A 20,273-nucleotide genomic window follows, 5' to 3' on the forward strand; every position below is an offset into this window, starting at 1 on the left:
GGTTCTGTCTGTACTAATGGAATTGGCACTCTAACTTTCAGTCAGACACTGCGAGAGATTTTTGGACCGGTTTGTAACGTGTAGCTTAGTCGACACTAATAGGATTCATACTGTATCTTTCAGTTTGACACTGAATGTGACTTTTGGACTGCTATCTAATGTATACCTCAGTCTGCACTAATGGGTTTGATACTGTATCTTCCAGTCTGATACTGTGTGAGATTTGTGTACTGGTATGTAGTGTGTCGATCAGTCTGAACTAATCAAATCGATGCTATATATTGCAGTATGACACTGTACGTGATTTTTGGACAGGTATCTAATGTGAACCTCTGCCTGCAGGAAAGGAATTGATACTCTGCCTTTCAGGTAGACACAGTGTGATTTTTGGACAGATAACTAATGTGTACCTCAGTCTGCACTAATGGGATTGATATTGTATATTCCAGTACGATACTTAATCCGAATTCTGGACTGGTATATAATGTGTAGCTCAATCTGCACTAATGGAATTGATCCTGTATCTTTCAACCTGACACTGAGATTTTTGGACTGGTATGTGATGTGTTACTCAGTCTGCACGAATGCAATTGATATTGTATCTTTCAGTCTCTTACTGTCTGAGAATTTTGGACTGGTATCTAATGTGTACCTCAGTCTGCAGTAAAGGAATTGAAACTGTACATTTCATTCTGACACTATGAGTCAAATATGGGTAACATCTGAACTGGTATCTAATTTGTATCTCATTGTACAATATTGACATGAATACTGCATCTTTAAGCTCATAATGTGTGAGAGTTGTGGGCTGGTATTTAATTGAAATCTCGGGGAACACTATTGTGATTGATTCTGTACCTATGAATCAGGACCATGAGTCAGTTCTATCTGGGATTTAATTCCTTGCTAAGGCTGAAATAATATGAGATTGACACAGTGCCTTTCAATCTGATACTGGGTGTGATTTTGGACTGGGAATTATTTATCTGCCAGTCAGCGGTACTGAGTCATTGTGAAATGGAAATTCCGTCTGTCTCTCCTGCTCTGTTTGACTGTTGGATTGGGATCAGTATGGGACTGACTATTTCTGCTGTCTGAGATTGTGGGACTGGTGACCTGTCTGTGTCTCTGTGCTCTGTGAGTGTTAATGTACCTAATTGTGTGTGAGAAGCAGCTGACTGCACTGACTGCTCCATGTGCCTCGGGTGAAGTAAACATCACATTGATTCTGGGTCCTTCAAGAATTTGACTGCAGGAAGAAAAAGTATCTGTTGTAACAACAACAGGTGAAGTTGAAAATTCAAAAGTGAACAATTGAATCTCTCTGTTAATAATCATTGTAATAACCACAAATGAAAACCAGCGATACAAACAGTGTCAGTGTCTGACTCCACTGCAATACTGCAGCACTCAGCTTCTGCACACCAGGTGTGTTGGGCTGTTTTACAAGAATTTAGTGACATCCAGACACAACCCAACCCCTGCACTGATCCATGAATGGGTCTACCCGATGGGGTGGGGACTTTGCACATATCAGATTTCTAATCCCCTCTCCCATGGGACTAACCATTCAACCGAAACAAAACAGCCACTGTTTAAAATGTGTCCTTCAAACTTCTCACCTGATGCCTTCAATAGATGCTCTTTGTATAAATCCCCACATCCTTACTGTCCGGCTCTATTTACTGTTCAATAACAAACACTAAAGGTTAATGGTCAGGTTTACAAAGTCAGATTTATTACCTGCCACCAATCACAAACACGCTCACAGTGCACATTGTCCGTTTTCAGCAAATTGTTCCGAACTGTTGCAGTTCTGCTTCCGGCCAGTAGATGTCCCCAAACCCCGGGTCATTGAAGTTTGCAGATGAGAGAGGGACAGAAGATAAACTCATTCTTCACATTATATTGCACGAGTGGCATTTAGAGGAACTGGGAATGGAGACGAGCTGCAAGTACATTTTGTTAGACCAAACACTACGTGTAATGCTGTATTAAATTCGTGTAATCGATTTACGGGGTATTCTCTATATTGAGGATGACTGGAACAAAATAAACTTGCAGAACGGCCGTGCAAATGGCCATTGAATTTCAATATAGAAAAGTGTGAGGTGGTGCATTTCGCTAAGGGGAATAAGGAGGCCACATACTGCATGGAAAATAAGAGTCTAAATGGGGTAGAGGAGTAATGTAAATCATCCTGAGAAATCAGACAGAAACACTGCGCAATGTACAGTGAAATATAATGGGGCAAATTCACAACTATCGAATGAGTGAAACAAAAACTTGATTGTGATTTAATTGTCTTAATTTTTCACCGCCAAAAAGTGCAAAAATACGAGAGTAAAAGTTACAGACAGAAACTTCCCTCACATTGCACATTATCCTTTTTCTGTAACCATTACAGATAATGTGAATTTGTTCCCTCATTATAGTTGTCGCTTACCGCAGACGTCAGTCTGTGGTACTGTACATGAGACTGGGATTTATTCTGTTTCTGTATGTCTGGTACTCTGTACGAGAGTGGGGTTTATTCTGTATCTGTCAGTCTCTGGTACGGTGTGTGAGCATGGGGTATATTCTGCATCTGTCAGTCTCAGATACGATATATAAGTGATGCATTCATTCTGTAGCTGTCAGTCTCTGGCACTGTATGTGAGAGTGGGATACATTCTGTATCTGCCATTCTCTGCTACTTTATCTCAGTGTGGGATTCATTCTATAATTCAATCTCTGTGACAATGTGCAAGTCTGGATTCATTCTGTATTCTTATTTCAGTTCAGAGTATCGTATTTGAAACTATCTTTAGCACTTTAAAGTATTTACAGTTCTTCATCGATTATTTAATTTGTTAATGTGGATACATTTTCGATTTTCTTTACTCAAACGACGTGTGTGAGTTTTGGAGTAGTGTTACATCTTAATCTCTGAACTCTATTGTGAACGATAATATACCTTTCAATCTGTTCACAGTGAAATTATTGGATTGGCATGTAATGTGTAGCTCAGTCTTCAATAATGGAATTAATTCTGTATCTGAGCCTAACACTGTATGAGATTTTTGGACTGGTATGTAATATGTAGCTTATGCTGGAATTCATAATGTATCTATCAGTCTGATACTGTATCAAATTGATGGACTGGAATGCAATGTACAGCTCAGTCTGAACGAATGGAATTGATACTGAATCTTTCAATGTGATACTGTATGAGATTTTTGGACTGGTGAGTAACATACAGATCAGTCTGTGCTAATGGAATTGATATTGTATCTTTGAGTCTGATAAGGTATGAGATTCTTGGACTGCTATATAATGTGTGGCTCAGTCTGAACTAATAGAATCAATTCTGTATCTTTCAGTCTAATATATAATGAGATTGTTGGACTGATATATAATGTTGAGCTCAGGCGGTGCTAATAGAATTTAAATTATATCTTCCAGTCTGATTGTTTGTGATTTTTGGACTCATATGTAATGTATAGCTCAGTCTGTACCAATGGTATTGACAATGTTTATTTCAGTATAACACGAGTATTTACCAATATATCTAATATGTAGCTCAGTCTGCAGCAATAGAATTTAAACTGTATCTTTCAATCTGCCACTATGAGATCTTTGGACTGGTCTGTAAATTGTCACTCAGTCTTCAGTAATGTGACTGTGACATTCATTCTATATCTGTAGTCTCCAGTACAGTCTGTGAGTGTGGGATTCAATCTGCATCTGTCAGTCTCTGGTACTGTGTGTGAGTGTGGGATTCATTCTGTATCTGCAGGTCTCTGGTACTGTGTGTGAGTGTGGGATTCATCCTGTATCTGTCAGTCTCTGGTACTATATGTGAGTATGGAAATTCATTCTGTCTCTGCCATTCTCTGCTACATTATCTCAGTGTGGGATTCATTCTGTAATTCAGTCTCTGAGACAATGTACAAGTCTGGATTAATTCTGTATTCTTATTTCAGTTTACAGTATCGTGTTTGAAATTGTATCTTTAATACTTTAAATTATAGACATTTCGTCGTCGAGTGTTTAATTTGTAAATATGGATTACTTTCGGATTTTCTTTAATCAAACAATGTGTGAGAGTTTTAGAGTGGTATTACATCTTAACCTCTGAATTCTATTGTGAATGATAATGTACCTTTCAATCTGTTCACAGTGAAATTATTGGATTGGTATGTAATGTGTAGCTCAGTCTGCAATAATGGGATTAATTCTGTATCTCAATCTAATATTGTATGAGATTTTTGGACTGGTGTGTAATATGTAGTTCAGCCTGCAGTAAAGGAATTGATACTGTCTCTATCAGTCTGATACTGTATGAGCTTTGTGATGTGTAGCTCAGTCTTCATTAATCGAAGTGATACTGAATCTTTCAATCTGATACTTCATGAGATTTTTGGACTGGTGAGTAACATGTAGCTCAGTACGTGTGATGGAATTGATATTTTATCATTGAGTCTGATAAGGTATGGGATTCTTGCACTGCTATATAATGTGTGGCTCAGTATTCACTAATGGAATTGATACTGTATCTTTCAGTCTAATATTGTATGTGATTTTCAATCTGGTATGTAATGTACAGGTCAGGCATTGCTAATTGAATTGAAACTGTATCTTTCAGTCTGATCATTTATGATGTTTTTGGACTAGTATTTAATGTGTAGCTCAGTCTGTACCAATGGTATTGATGCTGTTTATTTCAGTATAATACTCTATGAGTATTTACTAATTTATCTAGTATGTAGCTCAGTCTGCACTAATGGAATTTATACTGTATCTTTCAATCTGACACGATGATATCTTTGAACTGGCATGTAAAATGTAACTCAGTCTGCAGTAGTGTGACTGTGAGATTCATTCTGTATCTGCCAGCCCCTGGTACTGTGTGTTCCATATCTGACAGTCTCTGATATTGAGTGTGTGTGCGATTCGTTCTGTTCCTGTCAGTCTCTCGTGCTGTATGTGAGTGAGACATTCATTCTGTATCTATCAATTTCTGACGCTGTATGTGAGTGATATAAATTCTGTATCTGTCAGTCGGTGCTACAGTGTGTGAGTGCAGGATTCATTCTTTATCTGTCAGTCTCTGGTACATTGTATGAGTTTGGGATTCATTCTATATGTCAGTCTCTGGCACTCTATCGGAGTGAGAGTTTCATTCTTTATCTGTATCTAATTTGTATCTTCGTTTACAGGATGGCGTTCAAATCTGTATCTTTAATACATTAATGGATGAATATTTTTTCCCAGTCCTTAATTATTAGATAATGATATATTTTAAAATGTAATAAGATAATGTGGGCATCTATTTTTGGACTTCTATTAAATCAATATCGATGGGAACAAAATTGTGAATTTGTGCATCTTCCAACTGATATGGTGATATTGTTGAACTTGTATATAATGGGGAGCTCAATCTGCATGAATAGAATACTGTATATTTCAGTCTGAATCTCTATCAGTTTTTTTGTAGTGGTTTCTAATGTATAGCTCAGTCTGCACTAATGGAATTGATACTGTATCTTTCAAACTGACACTATGAGATTTTTGGACTGGCACGTAATGTGTAAACTAAGCCAGCATTGATGGAATCGATACTGTATCTTTCAATCTGCGACTGTGAGATTTTTGCTCTGGTATGTAATGTGCAACTCAGCCTGCACTAATGTAGGTGACTGTGAGATTCACTTTGTATCTGTCAGTGTCTGCTACTCTATTTCTCTGTGGGATTCATTCTGTATATACATTCTCTAATACTGTGTGTGGGTGTTGAATTATTTCCATATATGCAGTTTCTCATAATGTATGTTTGTGTGGCATTCAATCTGTATCTGTCAGTCTCGAGTACTGTGTGTGAGTGTGGGATTCATTCTGTATCTGTCAGTCTCTGCTACTGTGTGTGAGTGTGGGATTAATTCTGTATCTGTCAGTCTCTGGTACTGTGTGTGAATGTGGGATTCACTCTGTGTCTGACAACCTCTCGTACTGTATGTGAGTTTGGGATTCCTTCTGCATGTCAGTCTCTGCACTGTATCTGAGTGTGAGATTCATTCTGTGTCTATAATTAGTCTCTCAGATTACATTATGGTGTTCAATATTGTAGCTTTAATAACTTAATATTTAAATAGTTTTTCTCATTATTTAATATGGATACACTTTAGGATTTGATGCTGGAGATTTTAATCAGATAATGTGTGTGCTTTTGGACTACTATTAAATCTGTATCTCTGTGAGTAATATTGTGAATGATAATGTATCTTTCAAACTGATATGGTAACATTTTTGAATTGGTACATAATGTGTAGATCAGTCTGCACTAAATGAATTTATATTGCATCTTAAATTTGTATTTTGTAAGATTTTTGGACTTGTGTGTAATGTGTATCTCAGTCTGTGATACTGTATCCTTAAATCTCTTAATATGAGTATATTATAAACTGGTATCTAATGTGTTTCTCAGGTTATAGTGTCACAGCATTTCTCAATCTGATATTGTACATGAGTTTCGGACTTGCAATTTGTATTCGAATGATGCACTATTCGAATGAATACTGCAGATATTGAACTCACGTGTGTGTGAGAGTTCTGGGCGAGTATTAAATTTGAATCTCGGGGTATCTGGTATTTAATTCACGGCTAATATTGCCCTTTTGTGAAATTGACAATCTGAAAGCGAGACTTTGGACTGGGATTTTTGTATCTACCTGTCAGCGGGACTGAGTTCGGGAGAAATGGAACAGTGTCTGCCTCACCTGCTCTGCTTTACTGTTGGATTGAAAATGTGTCTCTAGAACTTGGGATCAGTGTGGGACTGACTACTTCTGCTGTCTGAGACTGTGGAACTGATGACCTGTCTGTGTCTCTGTGCTCTGAGAGTGATAATATACCTACTGTGTGTGAGAAGGCGCTGGCTGCACTGTTCCTTTGCCTCGGTTGGAGGAAACGTCACATTCACTCTGCCTCCTTCAAGGGTTTGCCTGTAGAAAGAAACGTATCTCTTGTAACTCAAGAACAGGTGAGGTAGAAAATACAAAAATGATCAGTTTAATAACTGTTAACCCATCATCACATCCAATGCCACATTTGGACAGGGAAATTACTGGCAAACAGGTACAGATTGGTCTGATTCCGATCCTACACTTTCACGTGAGGCATCTACACCCCCAGTGTCAATGTAACTCGGACATCTATACAGGGAGAGGCTCGGGCACGCGTGCAAAGTACAAGAGATGCAAGTTTTAATTTCCGATATAGTATCAGCTTGGCTCTGTTGGAAATATTTTCATCTCTAATGAACCAGACTGGGATCAAATAAAGTTTGTCTATTTTCCCTCTCCAGTTATTGTGACAGAGGCTGTTTCACTGCAACTCGCACTAATAGAACCAAAGTGTTTTCTCTCAGCTCTGGAATCAGAAGCAGTGTAAAACTTAGTGTCACATTCACTGCGGTACTCGTCACTGATACAGGAACAGACTGACAGGGACAGAATAAATCCCTCACTCAGCCAATAACAGACAAATTTCATTCACTGATTCAGCAATCGCTGACACAATAATCAACACATCCGTCACCTTCTGGCGGACAAATCTGGATATTGGAAGTCAGACCGAGTAAGTGTTCTGGGAGGATGAGACTGTAAATAACACTTACAATGGCCGGAACACAATAGAGTGCCTCTTGTTGCCGATGATCAAACTCACCTGTTATTTCTGTATTCCACCCTCCCAGTTTAATGAACTGATTATTTTGCGTCTCATTTCCTGCACAATCCACAAATTTCAACCTATTGGAGGTTGGCGACATCTACTGTCCAGAAGCGAGTATTGAACAGATTATTTGTATTCAACAACATATCGTTAGTTTCTAACTAAGCGATTTATTATTAAATTAAGCTCTGACTCGCTTCAGCCCTTTCATAGATACAGTGGGTGGCTCTGAAAAGAGCCTTTGGGTTATCAGATTAAATCTTGACCGGTTTACTTGCTCTTGGTGCTCACACTGCTGGATTTCTTCGGCAGCAGCACGGCCTGGATATTAGGCAGCACCCCGCCCTGAGCGATGGTCACCCGTCCCAGCAGCTTGTTGAGCTCCTCGTCGTTGCGGATCGCCAGCTGGAGGTGTCTGGGGATGATGCGGGTCTTCTTGTTGTCGCGGGCCGCGTTGCCGGCCAGCTCGAGGATTTCAGCCGTCAGATACTCGAGCACAGCAGCCAGATAGACCGGAGCTCCGGCACCCACACGTTCAGCATAGTTCCCCTTTCGCAGGTGCCTGTGAACACGGCCCACAGGGAACTGCAGTCCGGCCCGGGATGAGCGAGTCTTGGCCTTGGCCCGAGCTTTACCGCCGGTTTTTCCTCTTCCAGACATTTCCACAATCTCACAAACACGTTCACAAAGAATGAAGAATGACTTCCGTATTAACCCCTCTAAGAGACTGAAAGGTCATCTGATTGGTTTGCATTATTACACCTCATTTGCCTATTTCAATAACCAATCAGATAGCTGGAAATTAGAAGACGGCGGCATATAACGGCCTCAAGGGTCAGACCAGGAATTTTATGAATTTCAAAAAGCCCGCCAATTTCAGTGTAGTAAAGGACAGGATTTAGATCAATGTCGCCCTGAGCACAAGATTTTAAACCCATTCTTTTTATCTTATTTTATTCAGTGCTACCCGTCACCAATCGCTGGCGCTGTTTTAAAATCTGCCTTAAATTATGGCTCATTATATCATCGCTTTCAAACTGTACCGGACGGGACTAAAGCCCCATTCACAGCATTCCGTGAAGGGACACGTTTCAATTCAGTCTTTATGAAAGTGACACGTTATAGATTGGTCCTTTCTCACAGAGCCGGGAGTGCTTCCATGAAACGAGGAACCCGGACGGCGCTCTCATTCTGCCCCTATTCCGCTGTGTTACTGCAAGGGGTGGGGTTGCTTTTAATATGGGGATTTTCATCTCAGACAGTAAACATTTCTGAGATTGAATTCATAGAGATAATGGCATTGCTCCGGGGGTCATTCAGGCTGTGTTCGTGGGCGGAATAGTAACGCTTTAAGAACAAAGCGAATGGGAAGGAGCGGATCAGCCACTCGCGATCAGATTATGGGTCAGAAATTTCAACGGTGCAGTTACAGTATCAGTTTTGCATTGGAATAATATCGCGGTATTAAAAAGATACTAAGCAAATATATAGGAAATGCAGCTCTTTCAGAGAGGTTGTGGGTGGCTCTTAAAAGAGCAGTTGTTTTTCTTTCAGTTCATTGTGGAGTTTAACTTGGAACTGGTGTACTTGGTCACCGCCTTTGTCCTTTCCGACACGGCGTGTTTGGCCAGTTCCGCGTGCAGCAGCTGGCGCACGGCGGTCTGGATCTCCCGGGAGCTGATGGTGCGCCGTTTATTATAATGGACCAGGCGGGAAGCCTCACCCGCGATGCGCTCGAAAATATCGTTCACAAAGGAGTTCATGATGCTCATGGCCTTGGAGGAGATGCCGGTGTCGGGGTGAACCTGCTTCATCACTTTGTAAACGTAGATGGAATAACTCTCCTTCCTCGACTTTCTCCGCTTCTTGCCGCCCTTGGCCGCTGCTTTCCTCAAGGTTTTCTTGGCGCCCTTCTTGGAAGCTACTTTCTTGTTCTCAGGCATTTTCAAACTCAATCTCAGACACAGAAATGACCCAAATTTGCTCTGAGCTCGGATTAAATAGGCAGCCCCACAGCCTTATGCTAATGAAGGATGGGGGAAGGCAATGATTATGATTGGGTCACTGGGAGGAGTGTCACAATAATTATTCACTGTAACTCTCTGATTGGATACCTGAAGAAACCAATCAGATTTAGCACCTGCCACCAATCACAAACTCGCTCACGCTGCACATTGTCCGGTTTCAGCAATTTGTTCCGAACTGTTGCAGTTTTGCTTCCAGCCTGTAGATGTCCCCAAACCCCGGGACATTGAAGTTTGCAGATGAGAGAGGGACAGCAGATAAACTCATTCTTCACATTATATTGCAAGAGTGGGATTAAGAAAAACTGGGAATGGAGACGAGATGCAAATACATTTTGTTATACCACACATTCGTTTTAATGCTGTGTTAAATTCTTGTAATTGATTTTGGGATTATAGACAATACTTGCAGAACGGCCGTGTAAATGTGTATTGAATTTCAATATAGAAAGATGTGAGCTGGTGCAATTTGTTAGGGGAATAAGGAGGCCACATACTGCCTGGAAAATATGAGCTTAAATGGGGTAGAGGAACAATGTAAATCGTGTCCTGAGAAATCAGAGAGAAATACTGTGCAATGTCAGTGAAAAATAACGGGGTAAATTCACAACTATCGAATGATTGAAACAAAAACTTTATTTTGAATCAATTGCCTTCATTTTCCAATCACAAAACGTGCAAAATTACTAGAGTAGAAGTGACAGACAGAAACTTTCCTCACATTGCACATTGTCCTGTGTCTGTCACCACGACAGATGATGTGAATTTGTTCCGCTCTTTTACAGTTCTCACCTACGTCCAGTAGAGGTCAGTCTCTAGTACTGTGTATGAGAGCGGGGTTCAATGTGCATCTGTCAATCTCTGATCCTGTGTGTGTTTGGGATTCATTCTGCATCTGTCATTCTCTGGTACTGAGTGTGAGCATAGTGTTTATTCTGTATCTCTCAGTCTCTGGCACGACATATGAGTTTGGGATCATTCTGTATCTGCCAGTCTCTTTCACTGTACATGAGAGTGGGATTAATTCTGTTTCTGCCAGTCTCAGGTACTGTGTATAAGTGTGGAATTAACTCTGTTACTGTCAGTCTCTGGTGCTATCTGTGAGTGTGGGATTCATTCTGCATCTGCCATTATCTGCTACTTTATCTAAGTGTGGCATTCATTCTGTCATTCAGTCCCTGAGACAAAGTGCAAATCTGAATTAATTCTGTATTCTTATTTCAGTTCCCAGTATTTAACTTGAAACTGTATCTTTAATACTTTAAAGTATATGCAGTTTTTTGTCAAGTGTTTAATTTGTAAATATGGATATATTTTTCGATTTTCTTTGATCAAACCATGTGTGTGGGTTTTGGAGTAGCATTACATCTTAATCTCTGAACTCATATGTGAATGATAATGTACCTTTCAATCTGTTCATGGTGAAATTATTGGACTGGTATGTAATGTGTAGCTCAGATCTGCAATAATGTCTGTGAGTACTGTCTGTGAGTGTGGGATTCATTGTGTTCCTGTTAATTTCTGTTACTGTGTGTGAGTGAGCTTAATTTTGTATCTGTCAGTCTCTGGTGCTGTATGTGGGGTGGGATTCATTCTGTGTTTGTCAGTCTCTCGATCTGTATGTGAGTGTGGGATTCATTCTGTATCTGTCAGTCTCTGGTACAGTCTGTGAGTGTGGGATTCATTCAATATCTGTTAGTCCCTGGTATTGTGTGTGAATGAGGGTTTCATTCTGTTCCCCTCAGTGTCAGACGCTATATGTGAGGGAGTCATTCATTCTGCATCTATCAATTTCTAGTACTGTTTGTGAGTGATTTAACTGTTGTCTCTGTCAGTCTGTGCTACAGTGTGAGAGTGTAGGATTCATTCTGTATCTGTCAGTCACTGGTATATTGTGCGAGTGTGGGTTTCATTCTATTTGTCAGTCTCTGGTAATGTGGGAGTGTGTGATTCATTCTATGTCTGTCAGTCCCTTGTACTGTGTGTGAGTGCAGGATTCATTCGGTATCTGTCAGTCACTGTTACATTGTGTGAGTGCTGGTTTCAATCTGCATGTCAGTATCTGGCCCTCTATCTGAGTTTGAAATTCATTCTTTATCTGTATGTAATTTGCATCTCCGTTTACACTATGGTGTTCAAAACTATCTTTAACACCTCAATGTATCAATATTTTTCCCAGTGTTTAATTGGTAGATAATGATACATTTTAAAATGTAATGTTTTAGGTTATAATCAGAGAATGTGGGCACTTTTTGGACTTCTATTAAATCTGTATCGATGGGAAAACAATTGTGAATTAGTTTATCTTCCAAAATGATATGGTGACATTTTTGAACTTGTATATAATATATAGGTCAGTCTGCATGAATGGAATACTGCATATTTCAGTCTGAATCTTTATCAGTTTTTTGTAGTGGTTTATAATGTGGAGATCAGTCTGCACTAATGGAATTGATACTGTATCTTTCAATCTGACACTATGAGATTTTTGGACTGATAAGTACTGTGTAACTCAGACTGCATTAATGTGTGTGACTGTGAGATTCATTCTGTATCTGTCAGTCCCTATTACTGTCTGTGAGTGTGGGATTCATTCTGTATCTGTCAGTCCCTAGTACTGTCTGTGAATGTGTGATTCATTCTGTATCTGTCAGGCTCTGGTACTGTCTGTGAATGTGTGATTCATTCTGTATCTGTCAGTCTCTGGTACTGTGGGAGTGTGTGATTCATTCTATATCTGTCAGTCCCTTGTACTCTGTGTGACTGTAGGATTCATTCAGTATCTGTCAGTCACTGTTACAATGTGTGAGTGCTGCTTTCATTCTGTTTGTCAGTCTCTGGCCCTCTATCTGAGTTTGAGATTCATTCCTTATCTCTGTGTAATTTGTATCTCCATTTACAGTATGGTGTTCAAAACTGTATCTTTAATACCTCAATGTATGCATATATTTTCCCAGTGTTTAATTGGCTGATAATGAAATTCTGCAGAATATAGTCAGAGAATGTGGGCACTTTTCAGACTACTATTAAATCTGTATCGATGTGAACACAATTGTGCATTAGTTTATCTTCTAAACTGATATGGTGACATTTTTGAACTTGAACATGATGTGTAGCTCACTCTGCATGAATGGAAAACTGTATATTTCAGAGTGAATTTGCATCAGTTTTTTGTCGTGGTTTATAATGTGTAGATCTGTCTGCACTAATGGAAATGATATTGTGTCTTTCAATCTGATACTTCTTGGACTGGTAAGTAATGTGTTACTCAGCCTGCACTAATGTGTGATTCATTTTGTATCTCCCAGTCTCTGGAACAGTGTGTGAGTGTGAGATTCATTCTGTATCTTGTCAGTCGTGTGTGTGAGTTTGTGATTTATTCTATATATGCAGTCTCTGATACTGTGAGTGTGGGATTTATTCTGTGTCTTTCAGTCTCCAGTCTTGTATGTGGGTGTTGAATTCATTCTAAATATGCAGCCTCTCAGACTGCGTGTTGGTGTGGGATGCATTCACTATCTGTCAGTCTCTGGTACTGTGTGAATGTGGGTGTCATTATTTATCTGTCAGCCTCTAGTATTTTATGAGAGTGAGTAATTAACCAGATATCTATCAGTCCTTGGTACTGTATGCCAGTGTGGGATTCATTCAGTATCTGTCATCTCTGGTACCATATGTGAGTGTAGGATTCGCTCTGTGTCTGTCAGTCTCTAGCATTGTATGTGATTTTAGGTTTCCTTCTGCATCTTTCAGTCTCTGGTACTGTATCTGAGTGTGAGATTCATTCTGTATTTGTATGTAATTATTCTCTCAGATTGCATTATTGCGTTCAAAATGGTAGCTTTAATATCTTCATGTTTAGGTCATATCTCTCATTATTTAACTGGTAAATATGGGTACACTTTAGGATTTGACGCTGTAGGTTTTAATTAGATAATTTGTCTGCTTTTTGAACTACTATTAAATCTGTATCTCTGTAAGTACAAATGTGAATGATAATGTATATTTCAAATTGATATGGTGACACTTTTCAAATGGTATATAATGTGTAGCTCAGTCTGTACTAATAGAATTGATACTGTATCTTTAAATCTCAGACTATGAGTGTATTATAAACTGATATCTAATTTGTTTCTCAGGTTACACTGTCACAGCATTTCTCAATCTGATACTGTACATGAGTTTTGGACTGGTATGGAATTTGTATCACATGATACATGCAATATCCATTCGGATAGTGTATTAAACTCAAATGTGTGTGTGAGTTCTGAGCCAGTATTCAATTGGAATCTCAGGGTACATTATTGGGATAGATTATGTACCTTCCAATCGGTTGCCATGTGTGATTTCGATCTGTGATTTAATTCGTACCTAATGTTGCCCTATTGTGAGATTGACACAGTCCCTTTCAATCTGATAGTGTGAACTTGGACTGGGATTTTTGTATCTGCCTGTCAGCGGGACTCAGCTCGGGGGAAATGGATCAGCGTCTGCCTCACCTGCTCTGTTTGAATGTTGGATTGAAAATGTGCCTGTGAAACTTGGGATCAGTGTGGGACTGACGACTTCTACTGTCTGAGACTGTGGAACTGATGACCTGTCCGTGTCTCTGTGCGCTGTGTGTGATAATATACTTACTGTGTAGGAGAAGGAGCTGGCTGCACTGTTCCTTGTGCCTCAAGTGGAGGAAACATAACACTGATTCTGGGTCCTTGAAGGATTTGCCTGTAGGAAGAAATTTATCTCTTGTAACTCAAGAACCAGTGAGGCAGAAAATACAAAAGTATTCGAATTAATATCCATATCAATGATTATTTTGAATATCCACAAATGAGAACCAGTGATACAAACAGTGTCAGTGTCTGACTCCACTGCAGTACTGCAGCACTCAGCTTCTGCACACCAGGTGTGTTGGGCAATTTTACAACGATTTAGTGACATCCAGACACAACACAACCCCTGCACTGATCCATGAATGGGACAACCCGATGGGGCAGGGACCTTTGTACAGGTCAGTTTTCTAATCCCCTCTCCCATGGGACTAACCGTTCAAGTGAAAGCAAACAGCCGTTGTTTAAAATGTGTCCTTCACACTTCTCACCTGATGCCTGCAATAGATGCTCTTTGTATAACTCCCCACATCCTTACTGTCCGGCTCTGGTTCCACTCTTCACTGTCCAATAACAATAAACAGGGTGAGACTGGAACGAAACCAGGAACATTCACTACTGGTTTGGGGAGAGAAAGCAGCAATGATTCTAAATAGCAGGTTCTTCCCATTCTGTCTCCCTTACCCTGGACACATCCTGTACACACACAGCCCGAGAATGACCTCTCCCTTCCCCCGCTCACTCCATGTTCCGGGACCAGTTCCTGATCCACTCCGCCTCTTACAAACAGCCCCTTGACATCCCCTGCCCTTCCTCCGGACTCAATGCCGATCTCTGAGCCCATCTGCGGACACGGTCCCGAAGCGATGAGCTGCTGTAACGAGGCTGCTCTTTGCTCCCTTCCCCCGGGGGCCGTGATCTCTCCATTCCCGGCTGTTTTGAACGATCTTCTTCCGCTCACTGAGTGAATGGCGCCCACAGGCCGAGCTGGGGGAGGGAACGCGCATGCGCTCTTCTGCTCACCAACAACCAGCCCTGGGGGCGAGGCTGAGCCGCGCATGCGCAGATATCTGGTTTAATTCCCAATGCACAAATCGATGGAAACTTTCCCCAATTTGAATTTTTCAGAGTCTGAGCAAAGGAAGTGGGGCTGGGGGAAAGGTCAGAGGGAATGGGGTCCACAGGCAGTGCAGGAACAGGCACCAGAATGGGAAAGAGATGGGATTCCACCAGTGCCTCACGCTGGAATCCAGACTGACTTTACAATCTCTAACTATGAAACTAGATGTTTCCATCCCTGCTGTTTCTCTCGGTATCTTTTGATGGTAAAGAGCCTTTCATAGATAAAGTGGGCGGGTGATAAATGGCTTTGATTAATTCTTGCACTCTTTACTGATAAAACTGAAGCGTGAGGAAGAAACTGGGGCTTGGGGAGGATTTCTCAAACCAATCCTGGAGAAAAAAGGAGGAAAGAGTGAGTCGATGTGTTTGTTGGGATCGTGTAGGATTAATATCTGACAGCACTGGTCCCAGATTAATTTAATCAGAATGCAACTCTCGATTACTGAGAGTAATACTGAACGTCCCTGAGCTGCAAAACAGAATAAAGTACAACAGGCAAGAGAGGGTTAAATGTGGCCCATTGTTTTTGTCACTCTCTGAACTGAGTGTGGGATTAATAGTGTGTCTGCCTCTGGTGCAATATCAGTGAGAGATGAGAATGCATCTTTTGTCTCTCCAATGGGATCTTTCTGGATAAAACGAAACTTTACAGGTTAGTCTGCAACTGATACTGTGGCACTTTGTCTCTCCGTGTTCTCTCTCACCGTGTCTGTCTCCCTGTCTCCCTCTCTCTGTCTCTCTCTGGTGCTGTATATGAATGTGGGATGCTGTTATTGAGCTTGATATGAACACACTGATAGGAAGTGTACGACTGTCAGTGTGTGTTTGTCTCTCTGTTGTGCTGGACATGAAGGTGGGATACTGTCTGACATAAAACAGAGAGAATGGGTTGTCCGGGCCGGGCCGCAGTGTAACCGGGGATGTGTTCGTCTTCAGTCCCAGTTCATGGTCATTTCTTTTTCACAGATTCAGGGTGAGAGTCTCTGTGAGACGGTACCACTCGCGGAGAAACATCGCGTCTCAACTCAAACCCCAACACATGAGATTCTCGAAATCAGCTAGAATGAAGTGTTTGTAAACTGCTGAACCCGTCCGGGAGGGGATGTGTGGCGAGATAGAATCGGGGGACTCTGGGACTGAAATGGAAGGAGGCGGGTTGACTTGTAATAGAAGGGACTGTATTTAGGCAGGAATATGACTGACTGTTAATTGTAACGGGGCTTATTTAAAAGCTCCGGGTTTCTGGAAATCCTTGAGTATGAAGTCCGAGTCTGTAAGGGTTTGTCCAGAGCGCTGTGTTTCGGTTCTATTATCGATAAACGGTTTGAAATTGGCGGGTGGAGAAAGCTGGAGGTGGAGCTGGAAGATCAGAGGCCGCTCTCTGCTCTGTCTGTCACTCTTTCTCCTCCACTCCCGCCCTCTCTGTTTAATCCCTTACATGGAAGCAACGCGGGTAGTTGGACTCTAAACACGGTTGACAAGTCAACAAGACGATAGGCGAGTAATGTTTCTGATCTCCTGGGCATCAGGTAATTCACTGTCATTTGTTTCTGTACAGAGTTACATTTCAGTGATTCCCCAGTGTGTTTGATGCCTTATTTAAATAATCCAACAAAATATAACAGAAACGGAGCGAAGCGCTGAATCCCACAGATGTAGAAAGGTTAGTCGAACAGTTCTGGTGATGCCTTACGAGCCCAGCATGGCAACTATTTGAAATAAATACAAGAAATCTGGTGATGTGTGGGCTGGGGTTCATAAGTCACCCTTTAAAGTACCGGACTGTGGTCGGTTCCCCGACTCCAGTCCCATTAATACCCCATCTCGTCTACACCGAGACAAAAGAAGCTCAAAGTAACACTGGTCGCATGATATCAGCGTCTCCTTCAGTCAGTAACCAGTCTTTTTACACATTCAGTGGGTGGATCTGAACATGAGCCTTTACATCGAGTTACATCGAAACCAAGGTACAGAAACAGGCCATTCGGCCGAATTGGTCTGTGACGGTGTTCATGCTCCACGTGAGCCTCCTCCTTCCTTACTTCATCTAACTCTATCACAACACCCTTCTATTCCTTTCTCCCTCATGTCCTTGTCTATCTTCCCCTTAAATGCCCCTATGTTATTTTCCTCAACGACTCCTTGGGTAGCGAGTTCCACATTCTTCCCAATCTTTGGGTAAAGCAGTTTCTCCTGAATTCCCTATTGGATTTATTAGCGACTATTTTATATTTATTACCTGAAGTGTTGGACTCCCCACAAGTGGAATCATTTTCCCTGCGTCTCCCCTTTCAAACCTTATCATTATCTTAAAGACTTCTATCAGGTCAACCCTCAGCCTTCTCTTTTCCAGTGAAATGAGCCCCAGCCTGTTCAACATTTCCTGATAAGAATATCCTCTCATTTCTGGTATCATCTTTTTGAATCTTTTTTGCACCTTCTCCGATCCCTCTACGTCCTTTCTATAACATGGAGACCAGAACTGTGCATGATACTCCAAGTGTGGTCTAACCAAGGTCCCATACAATTTAACATAACTTCTTTGTTTTCAAATCTATCCCTCTCGAAATGAATCTTAGTGTTTGATTTGTCTTTTATGACCTTATTGAGCTGCGTCGCTACTTCTTGTAATTTTTATATCTGTACCCCTAGATCCATTTGCCACTCTATCCCGTTGTGACTCCTATTACCAAATCAGTGTGTGACCTCCTTATTCTTCATTCTGCAAGTTTATTAATGTCCTCTTGCAATTTGCTACATTCTTCATTTGTATCAAATACATCCCCCAATTAGGTGTCGTCCACAAATTTTGAAATTGTACTTCCGATTCCCGTATCCAAATTGTTGATGTAAATTGTGAAGAACAATGGTCCCAGCAACCGGAACACCACTTCCCACCTTTTGCCAATCTGAGTAGCGACCCTTCACCTCTATTCTCGGTTTTCTGCTTTGTAGCCAGCTGACTATCCATTCTACCACCTGTCCCCTGACTCCACGTCCTCTGAAATTAGTCATGAGTTTACAATGCGGTACCTTATCGAAGGCCTTCGGAAAATCCAAATATATTCAATCTACTGCTTTAAACTTTTATTCACTTTCTGTTCCTTCTTCAAAGATTTCAATAAGGTTGGTCCTGTCCTTTCTGTTATCAGTTTAAATCTTGGCCGCTTTACTTGCTCTTAACGCTGATAATGCTGGTTTTCTTCGGCAGCAGCACGGCCTGGATATCTGGCGATACCCTGAGCGATGGTCACCCGTCCCAGCAGCTTGTTGAGCTCCTCGTCGTTGCGGATGGCCAGCTGCAGGTGTCTGGGGATGATGCGGGTCTTCTTGTTGTCGCGGGCGATGTTGGCGGCCAGCTCGAGGATTTCAGCCGTCAGATACTCGAGCACAGCAGCCAGATAGACCGGGGCTCCGGCACGCACATTCAGCGTATTTCTCCTTTCGCAGGAGCATGTGAACACGGTCCACAGGGAACGACAGTACCGGCCCGGGATGAGCGAGGCTTGGCCTTGGCCCGAGCTTTAACGCCGGTTTTTCCTCTTCCAGACATTTCCACAATCTCACAAATAAGTTCATGCAGAATAAAGAAGTCTCCTGCTCTCGCCCTTCTTATACCTTCTGGAGGAGTACAGTGGGGGCATTTGTAGTGGGTCTCTCTCAGAGTGTTTACACTGTCCGCTCACCCTCACTGATATTCTATCTTTCAACTGCTGTAATATTGTCCTTTATCAATATTGCTGCTCTCCCTCCTTTCCCTACTTCTCTGTCCTTTCTAAAGATCTTATAGACTTGAATATTAAGCAGCCAGTCGTGCCCAGTTGGTAGTCCGGTCTCCGTAATCATTTAATGTAATTATTCAACCTCACGAAATGGGTGATGCGGCCGAAAAACGTGAAGGATTACTGGATAGTGTGTCACTTCCATTGGTTGGGGGGTTTGCGACATCTACTGGGCGGAGACGTGAACTGCAAAAGAGCGAGAAATGGTCAGTCAGAAACCGGTTCAAATAAAGAACAAAATCCAACAGCTTGCAGTGTCTGTTCAGGGTCTGATGTTTATCAACTATTTTATGATGATGGATGGTCAGCGATGGTGGTATATAGGTGAGCATAGTTGCCTTCCAAGAAATTGATTCGGGTTCGATTCCCGGCCATCGCAATTAAGTGTTCTCATTACTTTATTTCGTTCAGAAACTCTTAAGTTTGCAATTGAATTTGATGCAGTTCAGTTGGATATTGTTTCCAAAACATCAACGAGTGTAGTTATAGTAAAATGATTTCAGCCTTCATTTATTTTCCCTATAGAAGGAATAGAGGAAAAACATGCCGGAAATAGTGAGCTGTAAAGGGTCCAATGAGAGTTAGGAAGGCAAATGATATGGTAGCCTTTATTGTAAGGGTTTTGGAATATAAGATTAAGGAGGTCTTGCTGCAATTTCAGTATGAGAAAATATTGTGCAAAATTGGCCTGTATTCTGTGGAGTTTAGAAGAATGAGAGGTGATCTCATTGAAATGTGTAACATTCTTAGACGGCTTGACAGGGTAGATGCTGAGAGTCTGAATCCCCTGGCTGGAGAGTCAAGAACTGGAACTCAGTCACAAGATAAGGGGTCGGCCATTTAGGACCGACATGAGAAAAATTTCTGCACTCAAAGGGTTGTGAATCTTTGGAATTCTCTACCCCAGAGGGCTGTGGATGCTCAGTTGTTGAGCATATTCAAAGCTGAGATCGATAGATTTTTGGACCCGAGGGGAATCAAGGGATATGGGGATCGGGAGGGAAAGTGGAGTTGAGGTCGAA

The 20,273-nt window shown here is 41.4% G+C and overlaps 1 protein-coding gene, 1 long non-coding RNA gene and 1 pseudogene across 2 annotated transcripts; all 3 read right to left on the minus strand.

The window, feature by feature from the left end:
- Positions 1-1,286: 1,286 nt before the first annotated feature.
- Positions 1,287-14,457, minus strand: LOC137318003 (uncharacterized). Its single transcript, XR_010961792.1, has 3 exons — positions 14,376-14,457; positions 6,898-6,983; positions 1,287-1,949 (listed from the first exon to the last, which is right to left on the minus strand). It is a non-coding gene; the product is annotated as an uncharacterized lncRNA (long non-coding RNA).
- On the minus strand, positions 7,864-8,373 carry LOC137318032 (histone H2A.J-like). Its single transcript, XM_067981015.1, has one exon. The coding sequence runs from the start codon at positions 8,371-8,373 to the stop codon at positions 7,984-7,986; it is 390 nt and encodes a 129-aa protein (XP_067837116.1). The 3' UTR covers positions 7,864-7,983.
- Positions 14,458-18,236: 3,779 nt separating the features above from the next.
- Positions 18,237-19,022, minus strand: LOC137317905 (histone H2A.J-like; annotated as a pseudogene).
- Positions 19,023-20,273: the final 1,251 nt, after the last annotated feature.

Source organism: Heptranchias perlo, unplaced genomic scaffold, assembly GCF_035084215.1.
Source record: "Heptranchias perlo isolate sHepPer1 unplaced genomic scaffold, sHepPer1.hap1 HAP1_SCAFFOLD_64, whole genome shotgun sequence".
NCBI lineage: Eukaryota > Metazoa > Chordata > Chondrichthyes > Hexanchiformes > Hexanchidae > Heptranchias > Heptranchias perlo.